At 40.4% G+C, this 19285-nt stretch overlaps 2 protein-coding genes across 2 annotated transcripts in view; both read left to right on the forward strand.

The window, feature by feature from the left end:
- elna (elastin a) overlaps window positions 1-11386 on the forward strand; it is a 75414-nt gene extending 64028 nt beyond the window's left edge. The window contains exons 48-68 of the mRNA XM_084673644.1: window positions 4-144; window positions 228-266; window positions 805-855; window positions 1750-1764; window positions 1867-1893; window positions 1988-2002; window positions 2181-2210; window positions 2379-2405; window positions 2546-2572; window positions 2809-2850; window positions 3816-3869; window positions 4364-4396; window positions 4572-4661; window positions 4756-4884; window positions 5090-5125; window positions 5681-5755; window positions 6619-6657; window positions 7238-7291; window positions 8742-8783; window positions 9363-9428; window positions 9691-11386. Coding sequence (XP_084529770.1) covers window positions 4-144; window positions 228-266; window positions 805-855; window positions 1750-1764; window positions 1867-1893; window positions 1988-2002; window positions 2181-2210; window positions 2379-2405; window positions 2546-2572; window positions 2809-2850; window positions 3816-3869; window positions 4364-4396; window positions 4572-4661; window positions 4756-4884; window positions 5090-5125; window positions 5681-5755; window positions 6619-6657; window positions 7238-7291; window positions 8742-8783; window positions 9363-9428; window positions 9691-9737 — 1079 coding nt within the window. The 3' untranslated portion in view covers window positions 9738-11386. The remainder of the gene's footprint in view (window positions 1-3; window positions 145-227; window positions 267-804; window positions 856-1749; window positions 1765-1866; window positions 1894-1987; window positions 2003-2180; window positions 2211-2378; window positions 2406-2545; window positions 2573-2808; window positions 2851-3815; window positions 3870-4363; window positions 4397-4571; window positions 4662-4755; window positions 4885-5089; window positions 5126-5680; window positions 5756-6618; window positions 6658-7237; window positions 7292-8741; window positions 8784-9362; window positions 9429-9690) is intronic.
- A 486-nt stretch (window positions 11387-11872) lies between these two features.
- Window positions 11873-19285, forward strand: part of limk1a (LIM domain kinase 1a) — a 37260-nt gene continuing 29847 nt past the window's right edge. Inside the window, exons 1-2 of the mRNA XM_084673645.1 lie at window positions 11873-12028; window positions 13585-13684. Coding sequence (XP_084529771.1) covers window positions 11971-12028; window positions 13585-13684 — 158 coding nt within the window. The 5' untranslated portion in view covers window positions 11873-11970. The remainder of the gene's footprint in view (window positions 12029-13584; window positions 13685-19285) is intronic.

The following is a 19285-nucleotide window of genomic DNA, read 5'->3' on the forward strand; positions in this document are numbered from 1 at the left end:
CAGGCGTGCCAGAGGGAGCAGGCATTGGTGGAGTGGGTGTTCCAGTGCCAGTGGCCACACCTGAGGCAGGTGTGGGTGGTGGTCCAGGTGACACTGCTGGGGGTGCACCAACTGGCACAGGGGTCCCTTTTGCTGGTAAACCAGGTACATTGGTAATTTCACCTGTATTTTTCATAATAAATACAGTACTGATATGTACATTTGTGATCAATCTATCTTTTCTACAGATAAAATTCCAACTTCAGAACCTTCTGTGCCTAAGCCAGGTACATTATCTATTAGTTACAGTACTTTAAATGAAATTTCGTTGTTAAAAACACACATTATGACACACATTATGTCCTTTGTACATCACAACCTATTACTTGTATATTGTAAAAATATGTTTCTAGGTATGCCAGTTGGTTGCTTTCTAACATTGAACAGATATCTTTCCAGCAGACATCATCAAGACTGAACAACAATAGACAGGAGCTTAGCATTCAAGCTAACCCCCTCTACTGTTACCACTGCTCTCTGGTTCATGCTCTCAACCTTTGGTTATCAAAAGGCAATGATACCATAAGTCCTCTGCCCATTGTGCTCCCACTCCCTTCTCCCCAATACCCCAAAACAAATCGACTGAGTTTCTGTTCCGCTAGCTCTACGTTTTCCCATGATGCAATATCTAATTTACCCCTAGCTTACTTCCCTCTGACACGGCAGTGCCATGGTCCCTAATGTTTTCTGCCTATGCCAGTTTCCCCACATCGCGCTCTCTTTTAACTGCAATGAATGAAACTGGAACCTGTTGTCTTTTGGCAGGACCCGCACCTATTGCCTCAAATGGCACGGCCCCAGAGGCCCCAGAGCCCAGTAAGACATGCTGTGTTTGCATGAACAACCCTGTAACACCCCTGGAGATATGGTGGCACTTTATTTATTAGCGTGAGCTATACATGTTGTCTTCAATCTAGTTTGAGCCCTTCATGCTTATGTGCAGATTTCAAAACTGTATAGATAAGTTTGTGAACATTGATTCTACACAGTTAATTCAATAGAATTGCACATTTGCGCATGTTGACAATGTTAAGAATGTATTCAGAAGTTAAGCTATACCACCTATAATTGTAAACGTCTTGTTTAAAGGCAACTCACCTCTAATAATGTGTCACTGATATCACCAGGGTACCCTTCCTTATACTAACCTGAAGCTTTCTGCGCTTGATAAGTGCCCATTCCTTCTTAGTTCAACACTGGATTATATATAAACTGATGTAACTGATAATTTTCTTCCTTCAAAATAAGAACTGTTTGCAGAGATAGTGTTTGGTTTACTATAGTTTACACCTTCACTTTTCCATTTATTTAATGACCTTTTCTTTCATAAAATCTACAGCAGGAGATCATATTTAATATTTGATATGAGGTCTACTTTTCAAAGTGTGAAGTTCACTAAATTTTCAACCAAGAGTAAAATAAGAAATGACACTATATCCTTGGCAGTATATTGTCCCTGCTTTAAAATTATAGTTGTTTTGTCCAGATTTTCTACATGTTACTGTATGTTAACTGTTGTACTGTTTTGTTCTATCATTCATTTGTGCGTTAATTCAGTCATTAATTGTGTCATTACAGAGTTTGTAAACACTAACAGTGCCTAAATAATTTCTTAATGTTGTGTAGAACTACTTACCTCCTGCTTCTGAATGTGGTTGTATATAACTCTTATTGTCAATTTTTTCTTTGCTTTTCACCTGTTTTTTTCAGGTGTCCAACCTGGTGGTAAGTACACTTGTTCGTGAATTATGAAAAAAAATAAAATATATATATATATATGTATATATATTCTGATGGATTACAAATATATTCAAATCTTATTTGCAGTTGGTGCTGGAGTTCTTCAACCAAGTGGTAAGTTGTTGAAAAACAGTAATCAGTCATAAAATGGAACAATACAAAAACACAGTGATTTACTGTAACATGTGTTGCTGGTTATCTGTTGCAGCTGGAACAAGTGTTGGTATGGGAAATTTATGTTTTTTGTTTTGTTTCCATACTTCTGTTTTCTCAAAAAATATGGTCTAACTAAAGGAGTAATGTTTGTGTGTGTCTGCATTTGTGTTTGCGTGTGTGTCTGCATGTGTGTTTGTGTGTGTCTGTGTCTCTGTGTTTGTGTGTGTGCTTGTGTGTCTGTGTAGGCGGCGCAGGCGTTGCAGCCCCTACTGGTGGTAAGCGCAATGTTGACACCAAGACCAGACTTTTCTGTTCCGGGTCTTTCCTGTTTTTCCCAGGGTGATGCATTGGTTCAGTAGCATTAAATGTCTGAAAGCTAAGTTAATCAAATATATCAAATACCATCTAACTAGTATGATTGATACTACCCTGTCTATTTGCAGTTGGTACCACAGGCCAGGGCCAGCCTAGTGAGTGCAATCTCATCACCTCTACGCCTCTGAACTCTTTCACGTTATAGATGGATACTTATTAATTAAACAAATAAACTGTTGATTGAGACAATACAACTGTGTTTGCTGATGACAACTTTCTTTTTTCTTCCATGTAGTTGCCACAGGAGTGCAGCAACCCGGTGGTAAGAGGATTTATGTTTATATGTTTATGTTCTTTTATGTGGTTAATTGAATTGAAGTGTATTTGAGTACATATAAAAAAAACTGGATGTATCATATTTTTTTGTTATTTAATTGTGCTAAATCAAACTTTGACTTGGGCATTAAATGGTGTTCACAGCCCTGTGTGCTGTTTGTGTGCTAAGAGGTACTATACTCTGACTTCAGGTGGATTGATGGGAAAAAAATCTGTTTTTAGGTGTAGGTACAGGTGGGAAAGCACCTAAACCACCGGGAGCAGGTAAATATTTATTGTTGTAAAAAATGTGTAATACACATATTTATGATATGACATATAATGCATATTATGTATTATTTGAAAGAAAACTGATACATGTTTATACTGTCACTACACTTAACATATATATTTGATCTATAGGTATTGATTAATCGGTGTGAGAAACCCATGCCATTCTCAAATCAATATTTCATGAATTATTCAAAAATGCTATTATTAATTATAATCTCACACATCAGCATCCCAATGTAGAAGTATAAATAAAAAAACTAATCCCCATGTACTGTATATAATGGGATGCACATGTATTGATTGCCTTTATAGATTTTCATCCACTTGAAATACAAAGAGTGGCACCATAAGCCTTTTCTAATGCAGGTCAAACACAGACACTATGTTACAATTATGCTTTAAGGTAATAGATTCTAATTAAATATCCATAGTGCTGACAGGCTCAAATATTGTGTCAGGCTATCTGTTTCTAGTTGATTTCATTTCATGGTATTTTATGTTTAGATTTTTGATGATTTAGTTTTATTTGAGTATTTGAGGAGTGGTTTGCCCATTCACCTAAAGTACTGTTCAATATATGGCAGACAGATAAAGTACAGAGGGTCTGAGGACTATGCAGTGTAGGCAAAGGTTAGGATAGCTGTTTTCGGTCGGTAAGATAGCAGCATTAATTTCCTGTTCAGAAAAAAATTGCTTCCAGACATCCATTTGTTGGATCGTTATCTGTTTATGTATAGTAAACCACGTGTCGCTGACCTGGGGCTGACCAAGCAATTTAATTATCAGCATGTCGACAGTACCTTTGTAGTAACATTTAGTTTAGTAGGTTCATTTGAACGAATCAGCTCATTTTAACATTTAGTTAAGCCTCTAGTTTTTGCATCTGTAACCAAGCTAATCACATTTTGGCAAATAGGTCAGGAATAAAAGTGTTTTTCTTTGTCATCATGATTCAGGGGGATACCCGTATCGGGGATACCCAAATCTTGGTCAAGGTTATTATGGACAGGGTATGTATGTATGTATGTAGGTCACGGCATCATGACTCTACTGTAGGTGCAGTAAAACTGCACAAGCGCCTACTCTCTCTCCGCATGCTGTTGATCTATACTGCTGTTTGTATGTTAGAGGTCCATATGCTCCTCATCATTTTTATATGGCCATAAAAGCACAATTATCCATCCTGTCAACACACCAGTATGGATGATGTGCTGCATTAATCAATAATAGGAAAGGTGCATACACAACAATATCAAGGGGAAATACAGAATCAGCTTTTTCATAAAATAACTCCAGGATGTGATAATCACACAACTATGGCTATTGTGCTGTAAATGGCTAGGGTGCAATTACGCACAGGTTCAGGTTATGAGGGTTACGAATGAGTGGAAGCAAGACTGGCAGAGAATCATACAGTCCTTAAAGCAAAAATGTCAAACTCCACCCACACTAACAGAAGTTCCAGACATAATAGAGAGTACTTATGGCTCATATTTCCTCACAGGTGCTGGAGGATACCCATATGGTGGCTATGGGGGTAAGTAAAATATGAATATCTGCACTTGCCGCCCTGTACACAGTGTTATGCTGTCATTTCATGAAGATCAAAAGATGGAAGGCATCTCCCACACCCAGCAACCACTGAAACCAAGGTTTCAGTTTTGAAGCATAGCTGTTCGTCTAATAGTAACACACTACTGTCTGTGTCTCAGGTCCCTATTACGGTGCTGGTGCTGGAGCTGGTGCTGGTGCTGGTACCGGAGCTGGCACACTTCCTGGTGCCAAGCCCCTGAAACCTCCAGGTTTGTGAGTGTTTTTGTTTTTGCATCCTTCGGACCACATTTGGTCATGGAAGATGTTTCTCATGTGTTTGCTTCTGTGTTCCGGGGGCTGGAGTAGTGGGCGGAGCAGGGGGTGTCCCAGGAGGAGCAGGGGGTGTCCCAGGAGGAGCAGGGGGTGTCCCAGGAGGAGCAGGGGGGGTCCCAGGAGGAGCAGGCATTCCACTGACAGCTGGAGGTGGGACAGGTATGATGTCACTGTTGCATTATTGAGATAAACAGACTGCACTGTTTCTGAGTCATCCTATATCCGTTTCTTGATAAAACTCGAAACTCAAATGCCCCGCTTTTTAAATATACTGCACCTAATGTTAATTGAGTCAATTACTGGTGCCCTTTGACGGTGAGGTCACTTCAGGAATAAAACTTTTTTCTTTGTCCTCATAATTCAGGAGGATACCCATATGGTCAAGGTTATTATGGACAGGGTATGTATAAAAAAGGAGGAAGAGAAAAAAGTGTACACATTTTGGTTTGTTTCTTAAACCAATTTTCCAGAGATCAAGGTACAAAGTGACCGTTGTACAGGAAATGCCAGCCTTCTGTACTTCCTGCTCAAGGGGCATGCAAATTGCTGATATGGGGGCTGACTGACACAGTGCCGGAAAGAAAATTACAGCAAGACTATATCACCATCTCCAATGTCCAATCAAACACCAAACCCATGGGAGATCACACCCTTGTCCAAGTGTAGTCCTCCAGAAACAAACAGGAATCTCCTATCCCATTGTGTTTTTGTTAGCTAGACTGTATGCTAGTGGAGGTAGATTCTTCATGCTCTTTGATTTATTACGGTCAGGGATCAGGAAGTTTCACAAACTGCTTTCATCTGCATATTTGAGACCTTTAAACACATTTTTCTGTGGGACCCTCTGGAACAAGAGTTTGCTGTCACAGCTTAATGTTGGGTTGATATTGTGGAGTTGTTGTCACATGAGAAAGTGACTATTTAACTCCATCATTATGTTTGTATGCTGTTTCAGGTGCAGCCTATCCTGCTGGTGTTGGGCTGGGAGCAGGAACTGCAGCTGGAGCAGGGGGTAAACCACCCAAACCAGGTAAAAACACAATAACAACCCATCAAGTTTGGTAATAGGGACAACATGTGCACTTTAGCTTGAGTTTAATACTGTGTTTTGCAGCAGGGTACAGTACATTGATAATACCAGGTAATTATTATTGAATTGCTATGCATTTTCAAGGAGAGTATAAGATGTTTCTCATCCCGAAAGTGGTAGTGCTATAGTTGTAGTACTGTAGGCCTAATACATAAAGGCTTGTGCCTTTGCTACTAAGGCTGCCTTTCTGCTATCAATCTGAGAAGTATTATACAGTATCAATAGTAATAGTTCATGTGTTTACATGACTCCACATCCTAATCAGTTAGTAACATCAAACCAGGAGTGAGCCCTCCCATGAAAAGGGCTGTTGGACTAGATACAAAAGAATGAGAAAAACGGCACACTCGTTCCCTGTGGACGGTGATTACTGTCAGAGACTGGACCTAGAAACGGTTTGTGCAACATCAAAGTGTGATGGTTTCAAGATTGCACAATCCTCTGGAGAGGCTAACTCTAATGAGCTGCCAGGCATGTAGGACGATCTGTGCCCATGAAGTTCTACCCAAAATTACAGTGAGAGTGGGAGTGTTGATCAAGGAATGAAGCTATGATGATGCTATTGAAAAGAGTTTTAGATGTCAAAGAGATGTCAAACAGTTCTGACAACAACACAGCTGTTTTGGAATGTATACAATGTTGAGTAATGTAATAAACAATGGGTGGAAGTGGGTCACTCTTACAGTAGATATAAACAATACAGCCAATCACAACAGTAAAAAATACAGCGAATGCTTTATTGATGAGCACTGAAATATTGTATAAATTGGTCATCGTGGTAAAGCATTGCCTCCATTTCTTAGGCTATGGTAATCTGGGTGCTGCTGGTGGATACCAACCAGGTAAGAGACACTCTCATTTCCACCATAGTTGTTTCAAAACCATCCTCCTGGTATGTGGTGTCTATGCACACTGCATTACTTTGGTGCTTCTGTTAAGACAGTAACACAATACAGGCACAGAGTCAAATCATCTTATTCTCAAAGCTTGAACCAGTTGGCCTTCAACTCAAGTCATGTTTGGGATCAGAACAGTCCACTCTTCCTGTCTGTCTCCATTCTGATTGAGGGCTGAGTCTTATCAGGCTGTGCAGACTCCTCTCTCAGCCCCCAGCAAAATGGCTAGTGTGTAGCTGTAATCCACCTCCCACTTGTCTAAAGCTTGCCCCTGAAAGAGCCCCTTTATAAATACTGTTTGAAACAGTTCTCCGCTTTTCAAAAAATATGTAACAAATGAACGGCACAATGGTGACCCAATCAGAGACTCCTTAATCCTGATACATGTTAAACACTTGTATCCATGTAAGTACTTTGCCCATACTGTACTTTGTAGAAATACATCCCTTTAAAATCAGGCCATGGTTATGTCTTTTGCACTGTTAGGTAAAACTTATTGTTGATTAATTGGTTGTTGATATCGCAGGGGCAGGGGTAGTACCAGGTTACGGCGGAGGCTACCCTCAACAAGCATTCCCAGGTAAGGTTTACAACATAAACTTCCTGTATGCAAGTCCAATGTACTGTGGGTTCTATATGTAAACACAGATCTGTTGTTTCAGCACTCTTATTTATTTGATTTGTGTATCCTATGAGACGGGTGTAGATGTGAATGTGTATTTACATAGTTGTGGTAATAGTTTGGTTTGAGACAGAGAGAACAGCACACAGTCCTATTGTAAACCCTCAGGACTATGTGTTATATAGTGAACTCTGAAGACCGTGTTTTGTATATTGAGCCCAGAGGTCTGTGCAGTGTGCAATAAATCAATGACCTCTGCTGCAGAGACAACTCAGGAGGGCCATTTTTCATAGAGATGGGAATAGAAAGGGATGAGCAAAAAGCAGTTCTCAAAGGGATAACATAATGTTACCACCTTCCTCAACAACAACAAAATAGTGAACCTCACAGTTTGTGGTTTGAATCTACAGATTTATATTGTCTGCTGGATGAAGATTGGATGGATTTGTTCCTAACATAGTATTTTTTTACTCACTGTCTATGCTGAGTTGATACTATGCAATATATATATGTATCTAAACATTCGCCCAGTAGAATAGAGACAGTATATTTCCCTTTCCTATGTGACAGCAGACCACTCTAATATTCATTAGAAAGATAAGCTATGTTAAAACCTTGTATGTTTGGCATGTACGAGTTCCTAACTGTCCATGTTCACTGTTTATGGATCAGGAGGTGGATTATTGTCAAATTGCCAAATGAGAGATTGAGTGAGGGGACGCAACCAAAACTGTTGAGAGCCCCTATGCAGCCCTACTTCTCTTATGCATGATTTTGTTTCTGCTCCTCCAATTATGATTGAGGAACCTATAGTATTGTAGGTTCTCAAAGCGTGTAAAGACCAATTGTTTAAGTAGTGTTTTAAGAATAGAGGACCCTTTCTCTCACCCTCTTCCTCCCTCTACTTCCTCTAGTAGCCAATTGTTTCAAATTTTTACATTTAATTAAATTGCACATTCCATCAAAATCCGTTGTTCTTCTGACTCAGTGACTCAGTGCAGCAAAATGTTGTACACACACAAAGTAATGCACCTGCAACTGCTAGTCAGTTCTTATATTCAAATTGAAAAGAGACAGATTATTTCATATTACATTAATCCTTATCAAACAAGTAAATGGTTTATTAATCTGGCAACAAAGATTTTATAATGACACCTGCTGTAAACCTATACTTAACTTCCGAGAATTATTCGGTAGGCTGAAAACACATTACTAGTTACATAGCAGCAGTAACCATGATGTAAAATGTTCTTTAATTTTGAAGTAATATTAGGCTGTCGGTACTGTAACAAGCTTCTTGGCCTTAGCAAATGCTCCTGGACCAGTCAGAAATGAGTGTCCTTTGGCCAATACCCTCATGTTACTACCCCTCCTATTTGTCATTGTCTAATTTGTCTGTTTACTGCAGGGTATGGTGCCGGTGCTACAGCTCCTCTGACTCCTCAACAAGGTACTGATGAATGTTTTCTATTTTAAAAACCCACCCAGACATGACATCACATTTTTCTGTCGAGGTTTTCAAATTGATGTCTGACTGACCTCTGTTCAGTTTCCTCTTTGTCCTAAATTCACTCATTTCTTCACTGACTTTCGTGTCAGATTATTTGGAGATTACACTAGGGTAACAGAACATTGAGTGCTAGTCAGTGCAGATTGCGAGCGGAGCGTCATTTAATCTTCTTTTTATTTAGCATGGAAGATTATTGTCAGTGGGATTTCCACAGTTCATGAGAAAACATGGTTGGTTTCTTAGATAACTGCACCGGCTAGTTTAGAAAGCATTATGTGACTTGGAGATTGTAATAGGTCTTTAGGGCACCTTAAATATCTGAGCAAAGTCCATCATCCACCCGAATCCCAAATATTAATAGACACTTGTACTCAGCACATGTGGCTATAATTACTTTGCCAAAATGCTCTTGACTAATGAGTGCACTTGAATCAAATAACATACAAATTATGTGGAAACCTCTCCAAAGACACAAAAATGTAACAGTACTGCTAACATTTTGCTCCACATTTGTTTCAGCCAAAGCTGCCAAATATGGACCACTCCAAAGCTTTCTAGGAGGTGCTGGAGGAGGAGGCTATCGAGGTAGGAATCTTTTGTGAGACTCTTGGTAGCAAAGTAGTTGCATTTTGTTCAACTGATTTCTCATCCCAAACGCTCCCAAACTCTGCCCTATGAAGTCAATGAGTTTTCAGTTTAGGTAACATGTGTTTTGAGCTTAAATATATATATTTTTGAAAAGGTTAGTTTTCAGCATCCAGTCGGTAAAGATCATAGCGACTAGATGCTGCCAAATTACAATTTGTGAATTGTAACCTTCCTCCCCTAATGTATATGCACCTTACAGGAGGAGTTCCTGGATGCCAAGGCAAATACTGTGGGAGGAGGAAGTAGAACACCTCTCGTGATGCAAAGTGACCTCAAGCAGCATTGGTGCTACTGCATGATCTAGAATGTACATTTTAAATGCAAAACTCCCCCATTGGTATGGAAAGATATTTTGTACTTATTTGACATAAGCATTTTTTTTTTATACAAAACTACCAACCCAGACTTTGTGCACACGTTGGATGTGACTAGTATTATAGATTGTGCCTTTATCATTATAATAGTTGTTCATTGGCTGTTATAATGTCTGTCATGCTCCCCATTCAGTAGTACTCTACAGAGTCCTCCTATATTTACCACCTTGTATGTGGGGTTATAGGACAAAGTGTATATGTGCATGTTGTGTGCTTGTGTGTGGGTGTGTGTGTGTGTGTTTCCATAGATATTGCGAGAATGTGAACAGATCCCTTCCTTTACTTGACTGTGCCACCAGGCAGCAAGGTTCTCTGTGTGCAGACAGTTGTCATTTTAAAACTCCCGCTCACTGCAGTCTCAGTGGACTCACTGCAGCAACTGTATAGTGTCTACTGTACATATGGCATGTTCGAATGTTAAGGATTCATGATACTAATAAGTCAAAAGGTTGAGCTCCCAGAAGCATGTAAAAGTATTGATAAACTTCAGCCACTTTCAGGACTGCCTCTGGATCCATATTATGACTGCTGCTATTTCTAGCCCTGGGTAGATTTCAGCAGGGAGAGTGGGTAGTTTTCATGCTGCCCATCTGCTACCAGTAACTTTGCCAATTTTCATTTTAAGTGCCACGGTTAAGTATTCCTCAGCACCTTACCTCCATGTTTCCAAACTTGTAGAGTATGAAGAGCATTATAGCTTTGAACATGGTAAGCTGATGACAATCCAAATGTGTTCGATAACACATTCATCATGTAGGTTCTAGCTGTGTAATGATCCATATAGTGTTGGTCTTTACTCCATTTCTTTTGTGTTTTAGTTCAAAGTATGTCACAGTAAAAATAAATAGAAAGTAACTAAGATGTTGCTTGTACATTATGTATGTATGAAGTGCCAATGTATTTTGGGCTACAGTATGTTAGTCAGATTATATCTTTAGTCATTGTAGTTTCCCATACTGTAATTTGTCTCATTACAATTTGAAAGATATTTGTACCATTCAATACTTACAAAGTTATCATCACAACTTCTCTAAAATATGACAAAAACAGTCATGATGATTTTTTGACATGCTTTCCATATGCATTTATTCATTGTTGAGAACTGTAATACTGTATAACAGCTTTTTGTGTGAGTTTGTGTGTATAGTCTACATGATGTAGGGGTGAGCTTCAATGGGATTGAATTCGTTTATATTGAAGAAAGCCCACTGACCAAAAATATATCTGATTTGTTACAACATTCTCCCACGTCTTTCCTCTATGTGTACTGTATTTTGTAATTGGACTCTCACTCCCTTCGGTTCTGATAATCGGTGCTGTTGATGAACTGCCTGTGAGCCGTACTGGTTTAGATCGTGTCCTCTCTGCCGTGGGACATTATTCATCTTATTTAAACAAAAAGGAGGAATTGTGGGGGTTTGCACTTTTTATTTCCACGACGCACATGTGACAAATTTCCGGAAAATCCTGGCATTTATTTGCTTTATTGAATAACAAAATAAAATGTTTAAGGAAAATATACTTCATTGTCTTACATGTTCAATCGTTATATGGACAACCTTTGCTAGTTAAAAGCATACATTTGTCAACAGTTGTTCCCCCGGATTGGTTTATATAGCCATTGACATTATGGCATTATTAGTTTGATAGTTAATAATTAATTAATTGTTCTGTTAGTTTTGGAACTGAAGGTATAGGCTACCAATTCATAATTTCATAGTTAATATACTAAATATATAGGACCAACATTGTTATTGTAATTGACTGTTCAAGTACCAGACATACGAAGAGTTAAGCAAGTTTACTGATTATAGAATGGGTGCATTGCGCATCCTCTGAACCCTGCGTGTGCTGCGCAGACGAATTTTCAAGCATTTTCCAGGGATTGTTGTCGTTTGGCCAACCCATAAATTCCATTCCCTAGCATCTTGAATGGTTCATTGGCCCATCCTCTGCGAATGAATCGCCGCATATCCTCCAAGGCAGTATCAAGCTGTGAGCGAGGATAAACGTAACCAACTCTCACGACTGCTGGGCTGTGGTCGGAGTCTGAGACCGGTTATCTGTTCTTCAGAGCTCTCACGGAGCTCCGGGTCGGAAAGTGAATGAGGTTGATGCTGCTCTGTTGTACCTGGAAGGACGAACGCATGGGAGAGGAGGAAGGTGAGTTCAAGTTTTTATCTATCCACGCAGTTGTACAAAAATAAATAGCATCGGTTGTCTTCTGGCATGTGTCAGGGCGGGACGCTTAGTAAGCGCATCTCAATACTTGATGCTCCAGCTAATAACCTATTATTTTTCTAATTCCTCGTACATGTAGCCTAATAATTGAGAGTCAGAATTGGCAATGTATTACTATCTTCCGAATGTTCCCTTTAACCTTGTTGTACACCAAAACCTAAACTGGTTTTCTGTCGGAGATAGCATTCAGACTGACAACACTGCATAATAACACGAAAGAGGCTGCTGCTAAATCTCAAATGAACGATATCAAAGAAACCCTTACCCAATTCATTGTACTGTATTTATATGGCGTAACAACAGCGTTTTTGAATTTATAACAATAATCCCAAAGTTTAAAAGAGAAACACTTGCTAACAATTGTCACTCTGGCCAGCAGGTTTCCAGTGAAAAGTAGGGTAGGCCTTATGAGTTCGTTTAAGTAGCATTTAGTTGGAATTCCAACTAGAACTCGGCTATATAGCTGATTTCTTTAGCCTATCATAACATTTTACTTGTCTAAAATACCTTTAGGTTATTTTTAGGTTCAGGTTTATGTTTTTCTGTTTTCCCATAAAAAAAAACACTCAACAACTGTGTTTTGTATTTTTTGAAAAGCACAAAGTCTATGACTAGACTGATACTAACCCAAAGGTTGACTGTCACCCTTTGTCAGAACTGAATGAACATGATAGATAACTCTTAACTCCTGACTGCTGACTTTGTGTGTGTCAGGGTGTGATGGATCTCAATCTGGCACTAGTGAGGGATCACTGGTCACCAGGGAGCCCAGAACTGTCAGAGAGAGGCACCAATAATGGTGGACAAAGACATTAGGGCAGACTGGATCTGTTGGTCTGGAAAATCAATAAAACTACTCCAGCAAGACTGTCTCTTTGAACCATTAGGCAAATGAGACAGTGCTTGTTGGTGAGAGCCAGAATGGCAATTCCAATTTGATGTTTAATTCTCTCTTGAGAATATTTGAAGTACACTGCAGCAGTTATTAATTTTAGTACTGATCCATTTAGAACTTTAAATACAATTGTCCAAATGAAGATTTGCACTTCATACAGCAGAGCACTATGTTCCATGATCATGCTAAGCCATATCTTCCTCGATTTGCATCTATTTTTTTTACTCTGACAAAGTATAGGCCTACTGTACTAACCACCAACCACCATTAATAGATGTAAAGGGTGCACAACGCTACACTTCCAGCACTGAAAACCACCACATTACTCAAAGTGTCCCACAATCCCTTTATCCATGATGGGCCAATGTTGACCCAACATAGGCCTAACTGAGAAATTGGTCATTTCAGGACAACTTTTTTTAGATGTTGGATGTTTTGTTGATTGACATCAGTTGACTCACTTTTCTCCCTAGACAGCTTTAGTTTTATACACTGCAAAAAAAAAAAGCTTATCGTTTTTTTTTTTTAGCTTTTCTCTTCAAGAAATTTACCATATTATTGTGTGTGCGTGTTTGTCCTTCAGCTGGCGGAAGCTTGCCCGTGTGCGCGGGATGCAGACTGAGGATCTATGACAAGCAGTACCTCCAGGCCCTCAACACTGACTGGCACACAGTCTGCTTCAAGTGAGTGGAGCAGGAACCCTTAAGTGGTCAATTCTTATAACTGGGTTACAGTCTTCAATTTGTATGTATTTGTCAATGCATACCTACTCAACTGGTGTTGTGTGTAAACCATAGGCTCATAATTCAGTGAAAACCTTCTCCTTACCCAACACATACCCATTCTGCTTACTGTAACCTCATCGGTTAACCTTGAGTTCCATTCTAACATGATATCTGCCCTTGAGCTAGCTAGGAATGCTCACTGACCTAGCCAGTTCATTTAACATGGACTGAACTAGTGGCTTTTCAGATGTCCATCAATGCTCTGAGTGAGCCCAGCACCTTGTACAATGCGGTGCCTTTAGTAGACAGTGCAGTGCCTGACTAAATCAATGTGTGCTTAGGAGTAGTCTTTGAACATGTTAAGTGCACGTGTCACCTACCCCTTTAATGTCTGGGATAGCTTAAGGGGAACCACTCGCCCTATTTTCATTTTTCTTCAACAAAATTTCAGGGGAAAAGAGAGATGACTCACTTACAGCATAAGAACGAGTTCACTTTGTTTTTGCGTTTGTGGTCATGACCCAGGATAATTTTTTGGGTGAGAAGCTCTCCTGTCATTTGTTATTTATTTCTCAATATCCCATCAAGCCTTGTGTTTGCTCAGCTGTTTTCTGGTCACTGCGATGGAAAGACTGGTGCCAAACCTACATGATTCACCTTGGCATGCAAGTCAGCTCAGTGTCTTTAGTGCCTGTTGAGTTTAATACTGTGCAGTATATGCCATTATATTTCTTTGAGTGGCCAAATTAGGTAGGAAAATCCTTCAATGAAAATACATAAATCATCAGTAACGCAGTCTTGCGGTTTGCGCAAATGATTCCCACATTCATTGAATTAGAGAGATGCATGCTGAGGGTAAAAGTGGAAGAGAGAAGAGAAAATGGGGAGAGGAAGATGTGTAAATCAATTAGGACCAGCTCTGTAAAGCATCCCTTTCATATAGTACCACTCTCTTCAACCACTCTAGTTCATTCAATAATACAGTGCTAGTTCGGTTTCTACTTCATACATATAGACACACGCACACACAAACCACAATTTCAACCTTGAAACCTCACACCAGTCTCAGTGACCCCCTGGAAGTTCTCTTATAACACACACCTTTGGCTTGTAGTCAAACTCTCTGTTTCCAATTCAGCCAAATAGTTCTATTCCTGCATCGGAGAAGAATTCTAGATTTACTCACGGGAGTCTGCTGAATGCCTTTTTGTTTGAGTCTGGACCCATTTGTGAGGAGACAACACACAGCCTCAAGCTTGACACCATCCCCAGTAAATGGTTCAGTAACACAACGTTAGCAATCAGTATGCCACAGGCGTGATATGGACTGTGTCATCAGTTGCAGTCGGCTCACCATCATTGTTCGGTGTAGAAATGACCAACAAACAGGAAGATAAGTGCTGCTGAGCCTCACTCTTTTAGAAATCTGTCATTTTTTACTCGACTGTCCTAACTCAGATGGTTCATGGCTAATTCATCCACTGGTCTCAATCCTTTCTCAGTTTGCCTCCTGTTACTGTATGCTCCCCTGACAATTGCTGTTACTCATTGCCAGCAGTTTATGAATGGTAGGAGTTTTATCGCTGAATAAAGAGTTCAAGATAAAATTAGTCTCCTGAATTGGAGTTTGGGGCAGTGAGTTGCACCCAGAGTGACCTTATTAGGGTATGTGTGTGTCTGTGTGTGTGTGTTTGTGTTTGTGTGTGTGTGTGTGTGTGTGTGTGTGTGTGTGTGTGCGCGTGCGTGTGTACTATTGTTTGTGTGGACAAGTAGTACTGCAGATTGGGACCATAAACAACTGACACATTGATTTAGTTTACCATCTCAAATCTCCCAGAGTGCTCTCGTCAATGTCGTGGCAGAAGATGAATAAACACATTTTGGCGAGAGATGTTTGAAGTAAATTACCTAGTGCACTGTACATGACAGGATGCTCTTATGAGAGCAAATTTGCTCATCCTGGTGGTGTTTATCACAGTTTGGTTTGGTAGCGGTAAATTAAACCAACAATGTTATATTACCAATTTAATAGCCAATGGTTATTATCCCTCCAGCAGAGATTACATTTGAGTCTACCGATACATTTACCTAACAACTGTTCCCACCAAAAAGATTTATGGAACGACAATGAAGGTGAGGAAGATGTTTGCACTTTTGATTGCAAAACCGTTGTTAATACTGATGAGCCAATTAAGAGGAGGCAGAGAAGGTATTAACTGACACAGGGACTGCTTTTTTGTCTTTTAACCTCTCAAAAAACCCATGGGAGCTCCTGTGTATTAATAGAATTTTGTTGTTGTTGTGGTTCTTATATAATAGCCCCTCCCTCTTTCTTCACACTTTCTCCCTGTTCCTCCCCGCTCTCTCTCTCCCTCTCTCTTTCACACTTTAACACGTTTCTCTCTCACCCTTCGTCCCTCCCTCCCTCTGCAGGCTGTCTAACCTGGTTTCCCAAAAACAGGCAAAAGATGAAACCAGTTATTCTTACTCCGAGTAAATCTCCTTCAGATGAATTTGTTCTCTGTCAGTAGCCATTTCATGCATCTGTAATTACATCTCTTTGAAAATGAAATCTTTTTCTGAAATCTCAAGTGATAATGTAGCCATTTTGGTTTTCCATGACGTGGGCTCTCTGTGTTGGCCAGCTCGTGGTTGTCCTCGTGGGGGACATCATTCTGGGTCCTTTGTGTGCAGGGGAAGTTGCTTCACAGGCCTCAGTGCTTTGAATTGCATTAGAGACTTTCAGAGCTGGACTTTAGAAATGGGGGGATTTGAGAAGGACATGTGGGTCACTAGGGAGAGTTGAGGAGGCATTGGGGTTTTTGTCCGCTGTGTGTGTGAGCGTGTGTGTGTGTGTGTGGCATTTGATCCGCTGCTAATGCCATGCGTACAATATGGGAAGCAAGAGCCTTTATCTCTGCGTGTGTGTGAGTGTCTTGGTGTGAGAGTGTACAGATGGGCCAATGATGAGAGGAAACAGCCACATCTGGCCACTCTTCAATATGAACCAAGGTATTAAATTCTGTGCGGGTGTTTAATGTGTGCGTGTGTGTGCCTTTTGCGTGTTTGCGCTCTGGTGTGACTGTTGGCAGAGTATTTTCAAGCAAGCATATTCTATTGCGTGTGGGTGTGTGTCTTGAAGGGGAAGAAGTTGTTACTCTTTCACTTTACCAAGTGCTGGATGTCATCCACCTGAGCCCAGTGTGGGACTGCAGGGTTTCACTTCCCCTCCTTATGTCCTTGTCATACCGTCAACCACTAATACTGTATGCACAGACTGTATGTCAAACAGATACTAGAAGGCCATTACTATCGCCAATACCAAATGGCTATAGCTTGCCCAGATTGAACTCATGAAGCCTTCTGTTACAAAATTCCCTGTCTGGAAAATGGAAGTAATAGTTTTCTGACCCAGTTCCAGATTCCTTGGGGAGGGGGATTTACATGGAAATTGGGGGCGGGGGGATGAGGGTGGTGGGGGGGAAAAGGGGTGTTAAAACAGCTTTCCAGCTGGTGACTTCTTCGGAAAATTGGCAAAAAATTGCCCACGTCCCCTAGTCCCTACTAGCAATGCAGGAAAAATCTGAACATTGAAAGAGCAAAGGCTCTTCAGTCGCTATTTTATAGTCCTCACTTGTAACTAATCACTTATTGCAGGGATAGCAGTTAAAGCAGTCCAAATGAAAAGGTATAACAATGGGGTAGAGAGAGAAGCACAGAGTTAATTGTAGAAAGTTGTCAGTCCCAGGGGTAAAAGTATATGTCCTGTTTTCAAAGAATGGCAGCAATAGAGGCTTCATGGGAAAATACTCTGGGGCTCCCACGACAAGGCGGGCTCCTATTGGTCGGCTTCCCTTCGGACTCTGACAGTGTGAGGCTGGACCCTGTCAACCCTGCACTCAAACAAGCATCGTGGGAAGTTGACTAAGTACTCCCTGAACCCAGCTAGTAGGTGCATTTAACCAGTTATTTTTGCTTTTTTTGGTTTTTGCTTAACGGATGAAAAGCTGCGAAGGCAATTTATTTTTAACCACACTCACAAACAATCAATGATAGAGTTTAGTTTATGCACTCTGCACTCGGCCAGTTGGACAAGGGCTGATGGAATTAAATTATGCTGGAAGGGTTCTTCTCAAATTGCTGATTTTATATGCTTATCAGATATGCTCCTCAATAGTCCTCTCCATATTATCTCAGGTTGTTCATTGTGACCAAAATAATACAGAAAATAACACGCATGATGGCAAGACAGACCCTTTGCATGTTAGGAGAGGGGGTACACATTATATCAGGTGAAAACATGGCCTGATATAATGTGTATCCCCTCTGTAACTTGTGCTAGAAAAGAGCAGACATCTCCACATAGTAGTCAGTTCTTCTATATGCAGCAGTTAGGCCTAAATTGTCGATGCTTTTAACAAGCATCATTTTACATTTGATTTGATTTTGGTGCCCAACCCCTGTGCTTCAGGTCTGCAGGTTTTTCTTGCTGCAGTACACTGCAGATGCAGGTCTTCTCTCTTACGTCGTTAACTGGCTCTGGTCCTGTGAACACCTCGGCCCACTTGCTCTCCAGCCCCTAAGGGCTAACGAATGGACAGCAGGTTCTAGTCTCAGCAATTTGGCAATTCAGCAAGTCATAAAAAGTATTCACTGTTGCTATAGTGTGCATGTTGCTTACCACTGCATGGTGCTACATGTTTCACATGGATCATACTCACACTTGGATCACAGGATGTGAGTCATGCATTAAGTTAAATTGTTAATCGTGTACTGGCTGAAGAGAGGAGAGATTTTGCAACAGAATAGACACTCACTGTAGAATCTTTGGACAGAAAGAAAGAAATGTATTTCTCAAGGTCAAGCACCAAAAGCTCAGTCTCTGACTGCCCTCGTCGATAAAAGATTATTTTGACACATTCCTCTCTGCCTCTGCTGTGGCTACACCCTGACTTATATCTGCAGCTAGGATGTCTCCTATGAAAAAAAACACTGCATTATGAAGAAGATGCTTCTTCGATAGGGGAACATACGCGTTCTTTACTAAGAGGTAACACTTAAAGCTACAACTAAAATTACAAAGGCGCGTATTGCATTCTGTTACAGTACAATTACCTAGATAAACACTTAGTTCACACAAGGCCGTATGGCTTTTGAAGACATTTGTGGATAGAGAAAAATATTTTTCTTGTGATAGAGGACTGTGTGCAGTTTGAGAGCCACAATGAGTCAGCACATATGCAGTCAAGAAGAAAAAACACAGCTTAGTAAAACTGGCAGCATGCCAAGAGAAGGAGTGCAGGTGTTCCTGTAGAAAAGAGGGTTCAATATACCCCTTTATGTCATTGACTGTGCCCCAGTGCTGATGTTGTACGTAGTATGGTTCAGTAACAATCTCATGCTAACGGTTAACAGTGGTACACATCCCTAGACAGCAGGACTAATCATGGCTTGAAAAGTAATTGAACAGTGTTGGGATTTTCAGTCACCTGGGGTGTCGTGACAGAGATGTGAAAGTGTTGACTTCCTCTATGAGAGTAGAGGGGGGTTTGTGAAGTG

The sequence above is a fragment of the Hypomesus nipponensis genome, chromosome 15 (assembly GCF_054491055.1).
Source record: "Hypomesus nipponensis isolate SF chromosome 15, ASM5449105v1, whole genome shotgun sequence".
NCBI classification, from domain to species: Eukaryota; Metazoa; Chordata; class Actinopteri; order Osmeriformes; family Osmeridae; genus Hypomesus; species Hypomesus nipponensis.